Source organism: Aulonocara stuartgranti (genome assembly GCF_965226115.1).
Source record: "Aulonocara stuartgranti genome assembly, chromosome: 23".
Classification (NCBI taxonomy): Eukaryota; Metazoa; Chordata; class Actinopteri; order Cichliformes; family Cichlidae; genus Aulonocara; species Aulonocara stuartgranti.
The window spans coordinates 19,117,541-19,139,296 of record NC_138958.1 but is presented as its reverse complement, the minus strand read 5'-3'; the positions used below and the strand labels follow the sequence as shown (position 1 = coordinate 19,139,296).

The following is a 21,756-nucleotide window of genomic DNA, read 5'->3' as shown; positions in this document are numbered from 1 at the left end:
TTTTTCTCATTTCTGCTGATGTTTTTGCTTTTGTGGTATCATTTGTCATATTTGTTCGATCCAGCGTGAAAGCTGAATGAAAAAAGCGTTTACTAATTTTTGTGACTAAAAACTTCATGTTAAAAAAAAAAATACTATTATAGTTCTTCTGAACCATTTAACCATTTTTAAGAAGTACACACAGCCTATGTATGTAAAGCAGCGCTGTGGTGGGGATAACAAGAGGTTTCAGATTGCTTGATATGAAACTGAGTTTTATTTTATTAATTTAACATTTTAATGGATTTTAATTCCTCTAATTAATCCCTTTCAACATGTAAATTAATCAGAACGTTTTTTTGTATGTAATTTGTATAGTATTTTTTCTCTCTCTTATTTTCTTTTCTAAATGTACTTGTATATTGTTCACATGTTGAGATAAATTACCAATCAAATCAATTGATTCACTTTATGTTCAGAAGGGCCGGTAAAAACGTCAGGGTTTTATTTTTAACACTGTTTCAGACGTTAATATTAAACATGCAGTCAGACTTTCATGTGTGTTTGTGAGGGAGGGCTGAAAGTGAGTGGATCGGCCTTTTAAAAAAAAAAAAAGCATACCTGAAGAAATATCTGATGTTAGAAACTCTTGTGTACTGTTTGTTTGTATATTTGTCTTTCTTGCTGCTGTTACACCCAAATTTCCCCTTGTGGGACAATTAAAGGATTATTCTATTCTAAGCTCAAATTTCACAGAAGTCATGACATCCATCCAAACTTTAGACTGTAAAAAGCAGGGGTGGGTTTTTATAATCGATTCATCGATTAAAATCGATTCTGGCTTGGATAACATAAAATCGATTCATTAAAATCCTGAATCGATTTTTTAATATAAATTTATTTTGCCCAAAATGCCAGAATCTCAGGTGAAAGATCACAAAATTTCAACAACCACCAAACAACTAAGACAGTAAATGAGAGCAGGTACACGGATTCTGCACATAGACTTAAACACACAGCGCGGACCCGCGGATCAGAATCAGTTAGATGTCGCCTTTCTCACAGTCGGGGCTGAAAGCCGACAGCTCGCTGATTCTGATCTGTCGGCGGGTCCGCGCTTTGTGTTCATGCCCTTTATGAGCCGATTCTAAAGCTGTTAGTTTGATCTCTCTCCAAACAATATTGACCGAACCAGCAGCAAAAGAAGATCCAAACGCTTCACATAAACATCGTCATGAATTCACTCTGACTTTTACTGTTTTGCTTCCACCACGATGCACAGCTCTCTCTCTCTCTCTCTCTCTCTGTTTTCTTCATTATTCGCTTGCTTGTTACCCACAAGACTACTGTTGTTTACAGGCTGTCGGCCGCTGTTTTTTTCCCTTTTACATTCTTCCGAAAAGAAAACCTCATTTCTGCTGTTCAATACTGAACAAATTTAAACTTTTTAAAATTATGCAAAATGCTTAGACGTGTCTCTAATAAAACCGCTGTAACGTCAGAGGTAATGTTCATATGTTGATTAATGGTTTTCTTTCGTTTTTGATGTACTGCAGAATATTTTTATAAAATCCCAGAACAGGAAAATCACCTTCATGTTTTTCTGTGTTTTATCTTCAGCTACTTTGACACAAAGGCATCTGCTGTGATGCTCACACCTTTGATAAAGTCTTGCGTGTGTCAGCTTCCTTTTTATTGATACAAAAATATGTAAATGTACTGATCTGAATTATATTTTTGACTGTCAAAATTTTCCAGATTTAAATCGAATCAAATCAAATCGAATTAAATCGAATCGTGGATCAAATCGATTCGGGACCTTGTGAATTGGAATTGAATCGATTCTAGAAATCAGTGACGATACCCAGCCCTAGTAAAAAGGTTTTTTTATGCTAGACTCACCCACGCTCTGATTCCACAGCAGGAACACCGTCAGGCTGTGGAGACAAAGAAAGACACCCAGGTTTCAGTGTAACTCCTGTGACACAGCTGATGATACTGAAATCCAACAAATCCAGGAATGTCAACGAGCAGGTTCAGTGAAGCTCAAGTGCAGAAACAGCAGTATTGAGTATTTAAACGAAAATTCAACCCATAATGAAGCATTAGAGGTAAAAACATAAAATGAAATAGCATTTTAATTATATAAAATCCTTCCAAAGTAAAACTTAAACTAGATTAAAAGTAAAAGTCAAAAGAGTGGACTCGTCTTTTCATTTTCAAGGAAAAACGGCCAAAAACGTGAACGTTAAACCTTCATAAAATATTTTCTTGGTGTTAAGTTGGGCTTTTTTAAAATTATTATTAAGAAAGGGAGTTTTAAGCGTAAATGAGAGAAAATTGAAGTATTGTCTGGATTTTTTCAGTTTTTAAAAATCATCCGTGATCCAGGGTTTCACCATGTGTTATTCATCTAAAAATGTTATCTCGACGTGTTTTTAACTTCAAACTTAAAGACGATGGAGTGAAATGAGTTAGCGGAGAAGCGGCAGGAGTTAAAGCGGCTCCCTGTGAGCTGGTTATATGAGGAGAAGCTCGTTTATCTGCAGTTAATTCAGAGAAATTCTGTTTGTCTTGTTTGACTTCTTTAAAGTTGGCCAGTTACCGGAAGTAGCTTAAGCTAAAAGAAAACGGCTAACGCTGAACTACGTAGTTAGCCTCGATGACCCATCACACTCATTTTATGGCCCAGTCGTTGTCGGTTTCATTACTGACCTGATTAAACTGTTCATGCCGTTTCTTTATCCCTCCCAGATGCCCAAAATAAATTTTATATTTACTTATTACTTCTAGTTTTCCAGCTAGCTAGACACTCCTGGCTCACGTATCCCAGTAAACGGAAGCCAAGAGGCAGTCATTTCCGCTTTAAAAAGTTCAGTATAATAATAATGCACATACTATGAGAAATATTTTTTAAATATATCTCGGCTGTGTTTATGTGTGTTTACAATGTTATTTCAACCCCCAAATTTAAAAATCCACGTTTTTTAAGCCGTCTACGTCAAATTTCTGCTAAATTGTTGCGATTTGTGCTCCGAAACTCCAGATTAAGCAGATTTTCCAGCTGTAACGCACCTATCACATATTCTGCAACTGCCTGACATCAGTGAAAACACCATGCGCACAGGCGGAACCTCATCATGCTGTCTTCTCTTTCTCCTCTTGCGCCTCCTCCAGCACTGGTGTTGCGGAGACTTCTGCAGCCGTGTCCATGTGTGGATGGTTCTCACTGAGCCTGCGTGAGGGAGAAAAAACAAAAAAAACACTTCAGTAATTACACTTAAACAGAAAAACTGTTTAAATAAAGTTTATTTGAAAAGTCATGGATTGTGCAGGGAGACAAAATTTACTGCAACACCTCCTCCCGTTTAATCCTGCAGGTAGTTTCCTGCTGCTCACAATAAATAATCACAGTAAAAACAAAAACACTGTTTTAATGCAAGAATAGCTTCAATGTTTCTTTTTTTTTTGTCTCCACATATTTATTTACTGCATATATATATATATAGTCCAAAAAGATTTAGACTCTTTTTTCATCTTTTTTCACCTATCAAAATAAAAATAATGAACTCCTGAGGCGTAACATCCCGACGATTTGTCATGTCCCGCGGCGTTCCCGAGGAACGACCTTCCGCGTTCTAGGAGCCGGGTTACGGATGAAATCCAGTAGAATGACGGTCCCGCGATAATACACGTTGGGCACAGTGAGATCCTGAATGTAAACTTGTTTTTATGGTTTGAAAAAAACGTCTAACGGAAATTTTAAAATATATTTTTAAGACTCCCCAAGAGGGAAAGAGAAATTTCTACAAACTGTATTAAGGTATTGGATGTGGTCATAGAGATGTAATAGCTTTTTGTTCGACGCCGCTGTCTACTGTGCACATATCATTTCAGCCTGTGTTAGTGTGCTGCTTCTGCTGCCACAGCAGTATCTCAGTGGGGATAGACGGCCTGGGGGACTTTTAATCACTTTTATTTATATCATATTGTGTTTCTCTGTTCAGCAGAATTTCAGCTCGTTTGGGAGTTGGTTAAGGAGGAACTATGTGGGAGCTGTATGATTTGGGGAAGTAAAGTTTGTCATTTTATCTGTAGTTTCTGTGGCTGTGCTTTGCTTTCAGGTCACTAATTATTGCAACAGTGATTTTTATTTGTACTTTATCTGAGCCCTGAGAAAAGAGAGGTCACCTCAGTTCAAATGAATGCCAGCATTAAAAAATCTAAATATTTCCAAAAAATTTATTTTTTAGCATCCTTTTTTGTTTAAAAATTCATTTTCCTTTTTGCAACATTTTACTCATAGAATAAACATTAAAAATCATTTTATCTCAACACTGAGTCTCTGTGGTTTTTTGTGATTAAACCAGAACCACATGATCCCAACATAATGTTAATGATATCTGCACCATATAATATCAACCTGCTGGTGTTCCAGTTTAACTTGTTTTGGTGGTAACTGTTTATGTTTGTTTATATTGTCCGTGTATCCGTGCCAATGCGTCAGAGGTTGTGACAACACCTTTTCAGAAATAACAGTAAACAAAGGTTGCTGTGTCCAGGTCATGAAAATCTATATTTGTGTTAAGATCGTAGATCTAATTATTCCTCTGACTCCACTCGTACCACAAACCAACATTTTCCTCTTTGACACCACTGATCAACCATATAGATACACTTCTGCACACATCCTGTTTGCACAGCTAGTTGCTTAACACCACGCCCATATTAGCTGTGGCATCGCTTTGTAGAAAGCAGACAAATGCACCTTCAGCTTTTCTACAGAATAACTTAACCTGAGATCAAATTCTGATCTGTTTCAAGATCACAATGAAGTTTAGAACACCTGGAATTTGAGCAGCGTGTTGGATTTACTGTTAATGAAATCCAAACAGGTCAAACCATCATTAAGGAAACACGTTGGCTTTTAAAGCGCTCTGTAGTTGTTCAATGAAAGCAATACATGTGGGAAATAGGTATGGGAGGTTTCTGGAAGTCAGTATTTCAAACTGGTTACCTTCATTTTTTAATAATAAATGTATTAGCTGAAGGTTCAGGTGCCTCCCTCGGGTTCCATTTCACTGCATATACAATAAATGTTTCCATATTTCCTGTACATGCATTGCGACTGTCAGTTTCACTTGCTACCAAGTTAGGTGTACGCTTGGTGGGAACTCGTTCTGCTGGATCTGCATCAGAGAACCATCCACTACGTGTTATTAATTTAATTTATTTTTGCCCCTCCTGTATTTAAAAGGGTTGGGCCAGCCTTTTGTTTAGAAATGCCCGTTTCTGATGCCAAATGCTTCCAACTATGGCAGGCCAAAACAAAAAAAAACTATCTACAGCTGAGGATCCCGGGGAAAAACCTGACACACCTTCGGCCTTCAGCCTATTGTTGAAGAATAAAGGTGGCCATACCAACTATTGACTTTCAAGCTTTTTAGAATTATACAAACTCTGTTTTTGCCTTAAATACTGGATTGCCTTAAATACTGTGCATTTTTGAACATGCTACAAAGAAAGCAAAAGTGCTTGAGACGTTTAAACAGTAATATTGGGTAATCAGGAAAGTGTGAATAGCTAGGTAAAAGACACAGGTACAGACAATGTGTGAAACTCAAAGCAAAACACTGGAGACAATCAAGTCCGAAAAAAATCCCACAAGCAATGAACAAAGCAAAAATGAAGACCATCATAAAGACACAGGTTAAAATAATCATCTGTATTCTGCTGAAACTCTTCAGTAGAACCAAAGACTGAAGAATGTAACAAAGCACCGAATTCACAGCAACATCAAAGGAAATAACAGGAACACCCCGACACCACTGTGGTAGCAATTATTTTGGCCTGAAACAGCTGTAAAGACATGTGTGAACATGTAACCTGTTGATCAGGTTTTTACAGTCATCTGGTTTATAACTGTGATGTCTTTCACAAAGCTGAACAGTTTGTACTGATGAGGATGTGTATGGATGGCTGGCTGAAGAAGGAATCAGCCACAGTTGCGAACATGTGAACACTTAGCAGTTGTGTCGATCTTAAGTATGAACGTAACACCGTTGTTTGACGTTAGTGAAGCGTGAGTGGTTTGATTTTTATCTTAGCAAGTCGAAAAACTTTCTCTCTCCATGTCAACATGTCAGGTGTTAACAGGTGTTGTTCAATGTTTGTTTGGGCGAGTTGTTAAACCGCTGCTGTCTTTGAGCCAAAAAGAAAACTACAGCTCGGAGAATGTGTTTGAAATTAAAGGCTTTTGTTAGTGTGAGAAAATTACTTGAATCTGGCACAGAAATTTCCCTCATCATCATTTCATTTCTTATTCTGTTCTTCAGCTCACTGGCTTTTATTGTTGGTCTTAGAGATTTCATTATTTCCTATTTTTATTCCACTCATGTGTATAATTTGAATCATTTCATTATGTTTACTCTGGGGTAATCTAGAACTTTGAGCCAGAATGAAGAGTGTTGTAGGAAGGCTTTGGTTTAAATGGACCAAACAGGATTTTTCTTCTATCATTTTTTGTTGGCAGCACTGGTGATTGGCACTGTTGCCTTTCTGTGTGGAGTTTGCATGTTCTCCTGTGTTTGTGTGGGTTCTCTCCGGGTACTCCGGCTTCTTCCCAAAGTCCAAACGCATGCAGTTAGTGGGGTTAGGTTATATTTCCCAAAGGTGCGAGTGCGAATGGTTGTCTCGTGTGTTAGCCCTCAGGCTGGCCTGTGGAAAATGTGCCCTGCATCTCGCCCTATGGTAGCTGGCATAGGCTCCAGTCTGCTACAACCCTGATAAGGATAAGCGGAAGAGGATGGATGCATTTTCCTTTGATTTTTCTTTTTTTTTACAATTTGTTTTTTGTTTTTTTTGGTCATTTTTATTTATATTGGTATTTCTGAGCCAGGAGAGGGCCATAAACCTGGCCCTGACAAGAGATGTGTGTTTCTAAGTATAACAGCTCGAGCATTTACGTGGATCACATTTCATTTAAGCAAATAAACAAGAGACTGGGTCAGAAAAGTGCAGCAACATGTGGGTGTGTGTGTGTTTGCACAGCTGTCTGCTTCAGTGGCCCACTCTTTTGTGTTGTTGCTCCTGTTGTGTTGAGCTAATTGGATTAGTGTTTAAATTAAAGGATTTATTTCCTCAGTCTGACTGGAATCTGTCCCAAACTTCTCCAGATGTTAACACACACTAACTGTGTGTGCAATATAAATTAAAAAAAATCAGAAAAAAGCAAAGTCTGTTAAAGCACTCATGAATGTAACATTTAAAAATGTCAATGTGATGGAGAGCAGAAACTGAACTGTGTATGAAGATTTATGTGGGAGGTTGGGGGAAATCTTATTCTAAGGTCACAAATGACGTGTTACTGTAAAGGATGAAAAGGATGATGCAAGCATGAGCTGAGCATGACAACATGGTTTTTCCTCCCTTTGGTTGCTAAAAGGTCTAAAGTTTCTTAGGAGAGTTTTTGCTGAGGTCAGCTGGAGATGAGAGATGAAGCAGATTTACCACACTATGTCCATCTTTTATACAGTATGTAAAGTCTACAAGGTGCAGACGGAGAGTGGATGTACTGGACAAAAATTGAAAATGATGCTGCTGGGTGAAAGGAAGAGAGGAAGACCTCAGAGAAGCTTCATGGATGTGGTGAAGGAGGATGTGCAGCTGTGACAGAAGAGGGTGCTAGGTGTAGGCTGTGATGGAGACCCCCGTGGTGACCGCCAATGAGAGCAGCCGAAACAAGACAAAGAACCGTGTGTGAATTACAACTTCACCTTTATATAAAGAAAGAAAGGGGGGGATCGGCTCTGAATGAAACTTTAGGAAACAAAATTCTGTAAAATGCTTGTATTTTTTGTGGAAGGTAACAAACTTTTGGGTAATTGGCATATTTTTGTGCCATTAATGAACATTTCCATTAATAGTAAAAGCGTAAACTATTTAAATAATCATTTATGGGCATTTCCTGTCACTGTAACTCATTAGAAATACTTCTTGATATCCATAAGCATGTATTTCTATAAAATTACAACTTAATATGCATTTAGGCCAAAATATTGTTAAATTTAAAATTCTCAATTAAATTCATCTTAGTACACAACAACAACAATTGTACACTGTGACTCCAAAGTGTCTCTTCAAACAGATCATTCAGTCCATCAAAGTTTTTAATCACTGACAGACTGACCTTTGAGACTAACAAAGCAGAGCTGTTTTTTTATGTGGAAAAACTTAAATACTCTAGTGCTTCACTACTAAACAGTCTGGCAGCTGTAATGGTAAAGACGTGGAGTAGTTCAAAAGCAAATGAGAGCACATCTCAATAAATAATACATAATTAGGGGCCGCTCAGTTTGGGTAGCTCTATCAGTAACAGCCTTCTCAATGCATAGCAGTCCATTAAAGAGCACATACAGCAAGTCGAATCAAGTCAAGTTGAGTTTTATTGTCAACCCAATAAAATACACTCAAGTATACAGTGGGACGAGATATCGTCCTCCTGGATCGAAGGTGCAAAGTGTAAAAATAGGTCCTTAAAAATAGTCAGTGATCAGTGTCAGCTTCTCTGAGTTGATATCACCACTATTCATCAGCAGCACATTTTAAAGCTCAGTTTTTAAAACCTTGTGATGTAACTACAGCCCAGCAGTTCATGGTTTGCCAAACATCAAATATTTAATCAGGTTAGAAGCTAATCACTCAGATCAAGTGTGGCCTGTGTGTTGCAATAGCAAGAAAACACAAAGTATGAGGTAGCGAATACATCAGAGTGGTGCTTAACAGACATTTGATGTGTGTACAGCATGGATGGATTTCCCCACAGGACTGACTCACAGATTCAAACCTAAACATAACAACATCAATTATTTATACCTCTCATTACGTCTGAGCACTCCTGCAGCACTGTATGAATGAGAAGACCTATAAAATGGAACGATCGTGGCTCAAGAGTTGTAATTGGAAGGTTGCCGCTTCGAGCCCTAGCTTGGACAGTCTCAGTCGTTGTGTCCTTGGGCATGACACTTCACCTGTTGCCTACTGGTGGTGGTCAGAGGGCCCGGTGGCGCCAGTGTCCGGCAGCCTCGCCTCTGTCAGTGCGCCCCAGGGTGGCTGTGGCTACAATGTAGCTGCCATCACCAGTATGTGAATGTGTTGATGACTGGATGTGTAAAGTGCCTTGGGGTCCTTAGGGACTAGTAAAGCGCTATACAAACCCATATGGAAAAGATATATACAAGTTTGTATCTGTCTTGTGTGAAACTTGTATGAAAAGCATATGAGAGTGAAAACAGATATAAGATCCCTTGAAAATTTATATAATGAAACTTGTATGTTTTGGATACTTACTAAAACAATGTATGAAAGTAATGAGAAAGTGGCCACTTTCATGAGTAAATCATGTAAGCCTTATATGATTTACTCATGAAAGTGGCCACTTTCATGAATAATCACATATAAGTTTTTACTATTTCTTTTCCATATGGGAATACAGGCCATTTAAAATGTTACTTAAATAACATGACATTTATTTAAATCAGGTCATGTCCTGCAGATAATTCAATAATAACATGTCTTGTTCACGTTCTCACAATTTGGCTTCCTGTCTTCATTTAAACTGTAGCCACAGTGACCAAATATGTAATACCAACACACTCACTACTTTGTCTTTTTTTGTGCACTTGCCAAATAACAGTTCCCCCAGAACTCAGAACAAAAAGGTTTTATTTGCATGCAGTCAGTTCCTGTTTGGTAGTCTAGCAACTGCCAATGGCTCTCTGCACCAGTATTCACACAGCTGTCTCTTTTTAAAATGTTCAAGTAATTAAAAATAAATAAATAACCTGGGTTACGAAAACAGAAGTAAAAGCATGCTTTTTGCTGCTGTAGCAAGTTAAAGGGGAGCTGATGATGAATTGCAGTTAAAGGCTGGTTTTTTTTTCACTGAATTTCTGCAAAAATTCTTAGAAATGTCACTTCAAAGTGACGCATTTATGCTGATGCAAAGTCTGAAAGGATGCATTCCCAAGACAAGAAAAAAGTGCACACATTTGCACTGAATGATCACCAGCCGGCTGTCTTTTTGTATGGTGTGTTTTATTTGTGGAAAACTCAAAGTGGCTCTCTAAAATCGGCTTCTCGCTTGAGGAGCTAATTGAGCGTCAGTGATGAGACCACAGCGTGTCTTATTAACACCAAACACAAATGAGCAAATCAAAAAACAGCATAAACGGTTGCATTTGCATGCTTTGTTGCAAAAACACAAATGTTTTCTTTTTGTTTATTTAAGTTGGTCTGAGACTTTCTGTTGTGGTCTATGGTAAGATAGTCTGCATTAGGTTGTAATTCTTTTATGACTGACTCGGTGCCTACCCCAACAAAAACACACACACACACACACACACACACACACACACACTTTGCTCTTTATGAGTAATAACCATCTAAAGACGGAGACGTGATGTAAAACCACAGCACAAGTGTGTGTGCACTGCTGTAAGAGGAAAGGAGGCTTTTGCATCAGACAAGCATTGTAGAACACACCCTTGTAAAAAAAAAAAAAAAAAAAAAAAAGCCATGCACACTAACAGGCTTCACAAGAAAGGAAACAAATGTTTTTGTGTAAAAGTTGCAAAACAGTTCAAAGAAACTGAGTCAGTAAAACATTGAGAGGACAACACGTACACCTCTGTAATTTTGGTTATTTGGAGCAATTTTATTGAAATGGATTTATCAGAGCCAAAAACAGACACAACATGTTGTGATTTCTTTTGCTCTGGAGTCATCCCGTACTCTGAGGAATATCAGATTCATGATGCTGGGAACAATCTACGGGCTGCTGTGCAGCCTGTATAACAGAGCTGCTGATGGACATGCTCAGACATGCTTTGGACAGCTGAACAGTTACAATGTACAGAGTGAAAACAGTTGAGCTGAGAGTTCATTCTCAACAGTAAACATGTCTGAGTGTGAGTGATAGCAACAGTGAAAGGAACATTTAATTTAAAGCAAAGTCACTTTTATAGTGTCACTGAAAGTGATGTGAGGAAAACAGAGGGATATTTTTTTTATTCCAGTTAATCTGAAACAGGAAACCCATTTTAGACCATGAACTCACCAGCAAATTGTTTACTGAGGTCAAGGCCGAGCGTTGCTTCCCTACAGACCTCTGCAAGACAGGAAGTCTGGCCTTGCTTCAGTTTGACTAATGTTACCTAATGCTAACTTGTCTTTTGATGTGACCGAATTGCTCTTTCATCAGATATAACGCTGTCTGAAAGTGAAAAAGTGAAGTGTCAAAGTACAAGCTGTTAATGTGTGAGAGGATTTGTGGTTGAACAAGGTGTTACAGAGTTACAGTCATTTAAAATATAACTCTCAGTGAGATGACCCAAAGTCTGAGATGAAGACGTGTAAACTCATACTTGAGGTTCAACGTGAACATTCACATAGTTACATCATAGCAACGGTGATAGAAGCAGGAAATAAGAACAAGGCTTTTATCGTGATTATAGTATGATCTACAGTGCATCGTGAGCAGAGGTGGGTAGTAACGAGTTACATTTAATCCGTTACATTTTCTTGAGTAAGTTTTTCAAAAAATTTTACTTTTAAAGTACCTTTTTTGCATGATTCTTTTTACTTTTACTTGAGTACATTTGTGAAGAAGAAACGGTACTTTTACTCCGCTACATTTGCAAAATTTGACTCGTTACTTTTTTGTTGAGTTTGTATGCACCTTGTCACTCGCCCTATGGTAGCTGGGATAGGTTCCACCCCCTCTGCAATCCTGATAAGAGGAAGAGGATGGGTCGTAACAAACGAATGAGCTAGTAGCTATGAGACAGTCGTTTGCCATGTAGCAACATGCCCAGCACTCTGTTGTGATCAAGCTTTTCTTTAATCACATTTTAAAACTAGCACGGGTGCCTTTCCTGTCACAGCCCCAAGCGAAATAGAGTCTCCTCTTGGGACTGAACCAAGAAGCATTCATAATTTTTGACAACTGCACTTTACAGCCAGAGACAAATTTTTAAACAAGAGTAAAAACAACTAAAAACAAACAAAAACAACACACTTCAATGGCTGCCATCTTTGCCACAGAGCCAAGATCTGACATTGAGGTCAGAGGATTATTGAATACATTAGAGTAGGGCTGGGCGATATGACCCAAAATTCATATCTCGATATTTTTTAGCTGGGTGGCGATATAAGATATATATCTCGATATTTTTTTAAAGCCATAAGTTAGAACAAAAAGAGAGTTCTTAGTCACACTGTGTCCCAGATGTCACACAGGCATTTTTATTTACATACAGCATAGATTTACATGAAGAAATTACTCAAAAATAAATTATCAGCATTTATTAAATAATCATGGTCAATAAATAAAAGAAAACAATGTTGTTTTTGTGCATAACAAAAAGCTCATAATTGTGCAGTCAAAATGTAAACTAACAGACGCTGAGCATAATAACAAAGACAGATTTCACAGCTGCTCTGTTCCCAACTTCTACTGCGTGACTGACAGCCGTGAGTTTGAAATCCGCTTCGTAACCATGTCTCTTAACAGGTGCCATTTATGGTCCTTATACACACACAATACGGTAATATTACGTCGAAGCACAGTACGTATTACTCCGCGAGGCTCCAGACTACGGTAGCCGTAATGCTCCGACAATTCATCAAGCGCTGCAGCTCCGTAGCTTACCAAAGTCGTAAAACATTTTTTGACAGATTGCTGAGTACCACCTGAAATCGGTTCGTGGTCAGTAAGCACAACCAGAATTCATACATTAGGCGCGCTGTCAACTTTTGAGAAAATGAAAGGATTTTAGGCCGTGCAGCCCCTGTGGGCTGCATGTCATTAGCATGGTTAGCTCGTTAGCGCGGTTAGCTCGCTAACACGTTGACGCCGTCCAGCCCCACAACTCGCTAATGGAGATTTGCCGTGTCCTTCTGGTTGCTGCCTGCAGTTGAAGCTATGGGGGAGGGGGAGTTGTATTCAGCGAAGGAGAAGCGAGGCCGAGTAACGTTGCGTAGAGACAAAAGTGAACGAAAGAGAGGCAAACTTGTGGCTCCACAAGTATAATTATAACGTAACATAGACTATATCGATATAAAGGATATTGTCACATCAGGCACGTGCGGGGGGGTGGGGGAGCTAGAGGGGCTAATTCCTGCCTGCCCTTTTGTTGAGGCAACTTTAAAAAAATATATATATATATTTTAATGTGTGTGTGCGTGCGGAGTCCTGTCATTTTTCAAACTTAGCTTCATTTGCGGATTCTCTCTCCGATCTTACAGTCGATCTCACTTGCATACAGTAGCTGTCACATACGTGATCATTTTTCATTTTTAACTCTGCAGGATGTCGAGACAGAATGAGACCAAAGTGGCCGAAAGCAACAGAAGCTGGTGTGAGAACAGATGAGACCTGATACCGACGATCCTGTCATACAAAAATGACCATAAGTTTTCAAACACTGCTTTAGACTCTACGACACAATTTAATTAATAATCCCAAAGAAAATGCAGGATCTGCAGGAGAGTTGTTGGACGCGTTATCAGATAATTGCTGTGTTTTTGCTGCTCTTACAGTTTTCAGATACTATAAAGGGGTTTTTAACTTCAATTGGGTGAGTCATACCACATCCTACTGAAAAATATCCCAAGAATGCATTGTGGGTAAACTGCCATGACTCATTTCATCATAGGGGATAAATAGCTATTCCAAACAAGTCCGAGCAAAGCAAAAGAAAGCAAAAAGCAACCTTTACTTTGTGAAAGGTAACATACCAACTCAGTATCTTTGCAGTCTGAAATATTGAAAATTGACGATCTAGTGAAATTCCAAACAGCACAAATTCTATTCAAAGCAAAAAATAAAGAACTGCCAGGTAATATTCAGAGTATGTTTCTGTTCATGGAGTGAAACTGTGGAACAGTCTGAATATGGAATTAAAGCAATGTCCAAACATAAAACAGTTCAAAAAGGGTTATAAAAATATGATCTTCCCGAACTATAAAGGCATGGAGAATATTGAAATTAAGTGAATGTCTCTATTTAAAAAAAATAAAATTCATGATGTGATATTATAGTCTATAGTATATCAGAAATCTGTTCACTTTTTTTTATTACAAATTATATCAGTAAGGAAGCTGACTAAATATTAGCTGATAATTTATGGCAAAGGGGTGGAATTAAATAAGTGTTTACTTCTTCACACTCCCTTTCGACATGTAAGTTAATCAGAACGGCAGGTATATTGAAATGTATTGATTTTTTTAGTATAGTATTTTTTTCTCTTATTTTCTTTTCTAAATTTACCTGTATATTGTTTACATGTTTGAAAGAAATTACCAATCAATCAATCAAACTTGGAGAGAGTGTAAAAGAGATTTGGGTACAGTTTTAAAGAAATGTTTTTCGCCCCTAAATTTTCATATGGATATCTGAAACTGAGACCCTTAGCCCCCTTGCTAGCTACCTCTCCCACATTGTAAGAGACCTTGGGGTACTCTTGGATAGCTCCTTCAAATTAGAGAAACAAGTTTCTACTGTGGTTAAATCCAGCTTCTATCAGCTATGTCAAATTTCTAAAGCTAAACCTTTTCTTTCCCCCAAGGACCTTGAAAAGCAGATTGCATGCATTCATTACCTCTAGACTGGACTATTGTAACTCTCTTTATTTAGGCCTCCCTCACTCCTCTCTCTACCGTTTGCAATTAGTACAGAACGCTGCTTCACGCCTTTTATCAGGTGTTAGAATGCATGATCATATGACTCCGGTTTTAGCTAACTTACACTGGCTTCCTGTGAAATTTCGCATTGATTTTAAAATTCTTTTACTCATAAAATCTTTAACAATAACATGCCTAGCTATTTAACAGAACTTCTGCATTTGTATAATCCTAAAAAAGCACTAAGATCTTCAAACTAGATGCTCTGAATGCAACCTAAGTCTAAACTGAAAACCAGAGGTGATCGTGCCTTTGCTATTGCAGCACCTAAACTGTGGAACAATCTCCCTACTGCCATTCACACTTCTGAGTCTATTCAGTCTTTTAAATCTCGCTTAAAGACTCATCTTTTTTCCCTGGCTCTGACTTAAGACAGTTTGACTATCATTTTGTGGCTTCTAAGATTGTCTTGTCTTGTGTTCCTGTTTGGTAAATGTGTCTTATTTTATTTATTTCCTAATTTGTGAAGCGCTTTGATCGACATTGTTGTTTTTAAATGTGCTATCCCATATGGAAAAGAAATAGTAAAAACATATATGATTTACTCATGAAAGTGGCCACTTTCTCATTACTTTCATTTTTTTTTAGCAAGTATACAAAACATACAAGTTTCATTATATAATTTTTCAAGGGATCTTATATCTGTTTTCACTCTTGTATGCTTTTCATACAAGTTTCATACAAGACAGATACAAACTTTATAAGATTTATATATATCTTTTCCATATGGGTTATAAATACATTTTTGATTTGATTTGATATCTGCCGTGAGGACAAATCTGGACCAGGCTTGTGTCATCAAAGGGCCTGTAACTCTGAAAGTACTCACAGTATGAAGACAAACGTCAGACTGGCTTCACGAGATGTGCTGAAGTTTTTGTAAGAAAAGAAATCAGCTGATTGTGACGGGGTCAGGGGGGAGCACTGTTGCTCTTACAACTTAGTACATCGAGCAGCAAAAAAACCCCACTTAAATTCTAGTTATTTATTTTAATACTGAGTGTGTAATCAAATCTGCTGACATTTCCCATGATATAATGCCAGAAAACACTCAAAAACACGATGATGTGACTCCAGACCTTTTAAAATGTGGGAATCTTTAGTCCAATAGATGCTGAGAGCAGTGAGAGCCTAAAGTGATTTTTTTTGCAGCCGTCTACTCTAACGTCTCTCTGAGGGTTAGAACTCATACTCCAAAAAATGGATATGGGGTGGATCATTATCAGCCTTATGAGCCCATGAAAAACAATCTCATATTCTCGTACTTTATTTTTTTCATTCATTTCTTAATCTTCGACTCTGACTTCACCGTATGCAAGCCAAACGAGGCTGCCGTCCCATGTTTAATCAAACTTTCAAGCATAACACTACAACACTAGTAGTGTAGCCTGTGGTAGTTACAGGTAGTCTGTGTCACTGTGAGCAGTGCCATTCAGGTTAAAGCACAACAACATTGCTCATTACATACATGTTCAATCCAGGGATAATACAGTTCACAGTTTGCAGTTCATGTTGTGGTTTTTGTAAGGCTTAAAAACACATACTAAACATATTCCAGCAGCACAGAATACATATTGCACTTATAACAAGCTATAAATAAAATACCTGAAAACGTTGAGCACATACAGTGGAATAATAGAGCCAGATGAAGAGGCACTAACAGAAAAATAAGATAGAGGGAGGACAGGAATCAAATCACATTAATGCTCCAAAGGAATTAATTCTGAAATCAAAACAGGCATCGACAAACACCAAAACTGAATCCTCAAACACCAGACTACCTATGAACATGCTGCTAACTAACCCTTAGTCTGATATATGAAGCAGAAAGTTTCAGCTAAACCATCAGTCCTGCTCCTCTTCTCTCAATGTTTGACACTCTGAGTCTGAACCAAAGACCTACGGCCCAAACTAAACAACTAAACAAAGAGGATGTCCTTGCTTTACTGACTACGTCTCTTTTGCATTTTGACAGCTCTCAGAGATAAAAATGTGAAGTGACAACAGACATTTACCCTTATTCTCTCCCTCCTCGTCTTCAGACTTTCTTTTGCAAAGTGATGAATAGAAACAGACAGTCGAATTGACCACTTTGTATAACTTCACACAGGAAGCGAAAACGAAATCAAACATAAAGGAAATGCTCTTGTTTCAATTCCTAGGGGAGGCATGCATGGTATGACAGACACCTGGGTGAAGCAGAAAGGGTTTTACTCAGAACTGTAGAAAGGGAGTCAGAGAGCTGTCAGGAGATGAGATGAAGAAGGGCCAGACAACAGAGGATGGTAAAACGTCCTCCCCTGAGTGTTGCTCAAAGGGCTCTGAAGCTGTGGGATTAAACTTCCCTGGCACAAACTGACATGCAGACCACTGGCGAAGGGAATCATCTGCTCACGCAGACCTAAGCTTCTCTAGAGTTCCTTTAAAACTGGTTTCCACTTCTTTATAGATGACCACTTCCTTACTGTTTGTGTTTCTGAACTAAATTTAAAGGCCTCCAGTTTTGGTAGCTGTGATTGTCTAAGTTCATGTTTTTATGGGTTGAATTTGGTTAATAAAGAGAGGGTACGCATTGTTCACTTTTAGCAGATATCTTATTAGATTTAGAAATCAACGAGGTAAATAGCTGAAGAATTTAAACATTTAGCTGATCGTGAAGCCAACTAAAAATGCTCACAAGAACATCCCATGTTGCCATGAATGTACAAGTTGTTCGAAAATCAAGTGTGTGCTCTGTTAGCCAAGGCCAACAACTGTGGCCTCACTAGAAAGGCCAGGATTTCCCCGTGAGAGCGCAGCGGGAGGTCATATTAACGTTTCCTCCCCAAAGAGCAAAAACAAAGAACAGCTGGCTCACAGCTGGGTAAAACACAACGGTGTTTAATAACTGGACCTCTTATGACTAATGTTCCCTCTAAGCTGCGCGCATGCGCGCATGCGCACTACTGGCACGGTCTCCGGGCAGAAAAAATCTGCGTTGCGCACAAAAAAAAATTAACTTGAATTGAAATTAAAATAAATAGTTAACAAGGTTCAAGGTTCTTTATTTGTCACATGCATAGTTATACAAGTATAACACACAGTGAAATGTAACCTGACACGCTCCTCGACATGTGCAAAAATGGGGGGGGGGGGGGGGGGTAGATCTTTTAGAACCGGATCTTTGACGTGAACGACGCGAGACGGCTCTTTATCGCGAGCCGTGTTTTTGTTTTTTCCTCTCTCTTCTCTCTTGTGCTTTGCGCTGGACAGAGGGGGGGGGGGGGGGGGGGGGGGGGGGGGGCGGTAGTTACACTCGCAGTAGCACAGGAACAAAGCAGGAGGGAGAGAGACAGAGAAAGAGAGCCAGGGACAACAACGTCACATTAGAAAGGTATAGTAATCGTCCACAACTATTTTCAGTTGCGGATGATACAGGATTCAGAAAGTTTATTCATGCAGGCCCATATGACTGAGAATGTGCATCTTCTTTTTGTTTTCATATTTTCATTTATATTTAATTGTGTTGTGGTTTGCAGCATTTTGTGTTGTTTCATTTTTTTAAAAAAAGCTGAAAATTTAAATAGTTAAAAGTTGAACTGTGACTAGTTGGTTTTCGTTTTATATGATTTATTTATTACATTTTATGTGGAGTGAATAAATAAAAGTATATTTACGGTGGCCCCTAGAGACAAAGCACGTACAAACTTCACAATACGTACAAACCCTGAAGCACGTACAAACTCCAAAACACATAACACGAAGAAAACACAACAGAAGTGCTCCAGAATGCTAGGCCCAGCATTGAGCTTTTGTTACCTGCACTGTTCCAAAAAATAGAAATGTCAAATTATTTTACAGTGTATTTTACAGTTGTGTACTGTTTTTCTAGAATATCATTACATTTACATAAGTAGACTGTGATCTGACACGTCAAATGTAAAATAACATAACATCACTGTAAATGTAATAAAACACAATTTACTTGTTTTTTAAATAAATTTTTTTGTACATATGCATATTTAGATTGTAAAAATACATTCACAAATGTATCATGATTTCACAAATATCTGTCCGTTATTTGAAAGATTGAACTGTTGAATTCAAATGTAATGCTATGGAAAAGTATATAACATGATCCCTATAAGCTTGTGTTACATCACATAAGTATTATTATCGTCACTAGTTAGAGCGATCGTGGCTCAAGAGTTGGCAGTTCGCCTTGTGATCAGAAGGTTGTCGGTCCGAGCCCCGGCTCAGACACTCTCCGTCGCTGTGTCCGTGGTCAAGACTCTTCACCTACCGCCTACTAGTGATGGCCGATGGTGCGATATGGCAGCCTCGCCTCTGTCCCAGGGCATGCAATCAATTATTATTTAAACCAACTGTTAACTGTATATTTCTGTACATTTACGTATTATGATTCATATTTCCACATTCAGTGACCTGGTTTATAGGTAATTTCATTGTTTGATCACGTTAAAATGTTCCTAATTTAATGTCTAAAAGCATTTGGAAAAGACAGAATCCCATGTCAAATTAGAGCAACAAACTCTATTTTCATTACTGAAAATAACTGTATTTTTATAGGACAGTTATTTTCTGTTATTTTGCGGTCGTATTTTGGCGCCCCAGCTGCCGGAATATTACCGTTTTTTTAAGATGTTTTTTTTTCCTATTTACAGATGATTTCATTGTTTAATGACATTAACATGTTCCTAATTTAATGTTTAGCGGCACTTGAAAAAGGCGGGATCCCATGTCAAATTAGCGCAACTAATTGTATTTTCATTACTGGAAATAACCGTATTTTTATGCGGGAGTTATTTTGGCTTCAGCTGCCGGAATATTACCATTTTTTCAAGATGCTTTTTCTAACAGTGTAGAGGCTACACAAGCCAGCAAGTACCAACGACTTGCTGGCTTGTGTATGGTGTATTAACAGGTAAATGAACATTTTTTTTTAATTATTTGAATATATATGGTGCTTGTGTATAAATACACAAACAATACATATATGCTTTCAATTGTGTAATTTAAGTGATCTAGGTAGCTCTGTTTTGAAGTTCAGTTAACGCTAGAAATGTGTTTTGGAGTTTGTACATGCTTTGGAGTTTGTACATGCTTTGTCTCTAGGGGCCACTGTATATATTTATATATAAACATATCAATAAAACCACTTTTTTTATACATTAGTAATTCCTTTTGTGCATAATGTCATATTATTGTTAATAATAAATTAATTAAAGCAAAAAACAACCCGAAGAGTCGGTCGGAGCCGCAAGAGCCAGCTCTCTAAAAAGATCCGGAAATCCCATCACTACAAGAGACGCTCAGAGAGTTTGTGCGTTCGCTCAGACACATAAAAAAATAGAGTGAACAGTGCTTATGACTCTCAGACTGAAACATGAAAACAGGTCCGTTTCACAGTTTCCAACACAATTATAATAAGTATGAATCATGTCGTCTTTGATTTTCCAGGTATAAAAAAACAAACAAACCTCCAAGTCATTTTCGCCCGAAGTGACAGACTTGCTGATTTTGTCCATGACATCAGCAGCAGAAACTGTGACCAGTTGTTGCCGGTTTCACCAAATGTCATTAGCGCTGCAGTTTTACTTTTGGGGCTTGGCTTAATGAGAACAGAGTTGAGCGAAAGGGTGAAATGAAATCTGGGGGACGGGGCTGATGCAATAAGAATTGGCTGCGATATCTTCCAAACTTGCACAATTTAAGCAAGATTTGCGCTCTCCTGCCAACTCCTACCCCACACTAAGTATACTGAGCTGGAACTCATTGTTATTAATAAATCTGCTCTACATTTTAAAGGGAACACGGACAGTTTATTAAGGGTGTATGAATAGTTTTCGATGTCTGTCAGCTAGACCGATTATTGCGCAAACCCTGAAATAAAAACGACACATCATGTCAGTGTAGGATCTGGGTCGTTCCCGATGAGGATAGCCTATTGTGAAATGTGAAGCTCACCTTGAGAGCCTGGAGCTGGACCTGAGGACTCCCGCGGACCCTGTCACCTCAACACAAGAATAAAGCGTTGCCCCACTGTCTTCTCCACACGTGACATCTGCCCCACTGACGTCTGACAGATCCTCATTTTTACAGAGAGTGCTTCTGCTGACAAGGCGGCGCTCTGAAGAATGAAACTTTGTGACAGCAGAGAGCGGAGGAGGAGTGGTGGGAGTGACTCGTCCAGCCTCCAGTGACACCGGAAAGAATAAATATTTAAATATTCAATCGCGCTTGTCATTTATTCATGGACAACACGAATTTAAAGCTGAATTTTTGTCTTCATCTACCGGACAAACAGAGCAACTACAAACGGTCTTCACAGAGAACCAGAATGCTCATGTCTGAGAAGAGAAGCGCATTTCCCGTCTAAAGAGTTCAACATCATTAAACTGATCATATTAACATTTAAATCATTCTTATGCATCTAAAAGCCTTCCATACAACACCCCAAAATATAAAAAAGGTCCTTTATTTTCAACTAATCCATCCTCTGAGTGAAACAGCAGCTGTGTGTTGTCTTCGTGTTTGTGCTTTTCCTCCAGTCGTATTCAGAGCATTAAAACATGAAATAACCCAAAGTAATACATGACGAACAACATAAATGGCAAGAAAAAAACAGTGGCCTTCATTTCTTCTAGGTCTTATATGGTGGATCAATATAGCTGCTGAGCTGGACAAAAAATCCCAGCATGTACAGCCATCACTACAGAGGAAGCAGCTGGCAGCAAAGCAGACACCAGAGACCATGGAAGGTCAGTGACAACTGAGAAACACAGGGTGGGTGCCCTGGATTTATCCCTGTGAGGTCTGAGCCAACATCAGTGATGACCTTTGTACTCTAAACCCATCACCCTGACTCCATGCTCTCCTGCATTTTGGAGATCAAGGGACAAAAGAAATTCAGTAAAAGTATAATTCTAACTGCAGAAACCCAATTTTCATATTCTCTATAATATGACCTTTCATTGTAAGAATTCACTGCGGTGAGAGCGTGAGATCTCAGAGAGTTAAATAGCCTTCAAGAGT

At 38.4% G+C, this 21,756-nt stretch overlaps 1 protein-coding gene across 3 annotated transcripts in view; it reads right to left on the bottom strand.

Annotated features, from left to right (window-relative positions):
• Positions 1 to 20,865, bottom strand: part of LOC309700817 (sodium channel regulatory subunit beta-4-like) — a 32,957-nt gene extending 12,092 nt beyond the window's left edge. Inside the window, exons 1-3 of one of the 3 annotated variants that reach the window (XM_082524650.1) lie at positions 20,689 to 20,865; positions 3,055 to 3,214; positions 1,882 to 1,916 (exon numbers count right to left, since the gene is read on the bottom strand). In XM_082524650.1, coding sequence (XP_082380776.1) covers positions 1,882 to 1,916; positions 3,055 to 3,098 — 79 coding nt within the window. In that variant the 5' untranslated portion in view covers positions 3,099 to 3,214; positions 20,689 to 20,865. Of the gene's footprint in view, positions 1 to 1,881; positions 1,917 to 2,694; positions 2,838 to 3,054; positions 3,215 to 20,688 lie in introns of those variants that run through there. The other 2 variants (XM_082524652.1, XM_082524651.1) reach the window with 2 other exon arrangements.
• Between the last annotated feature and the right edge of the window lie 891 nt (positions 20,866 to 21,756).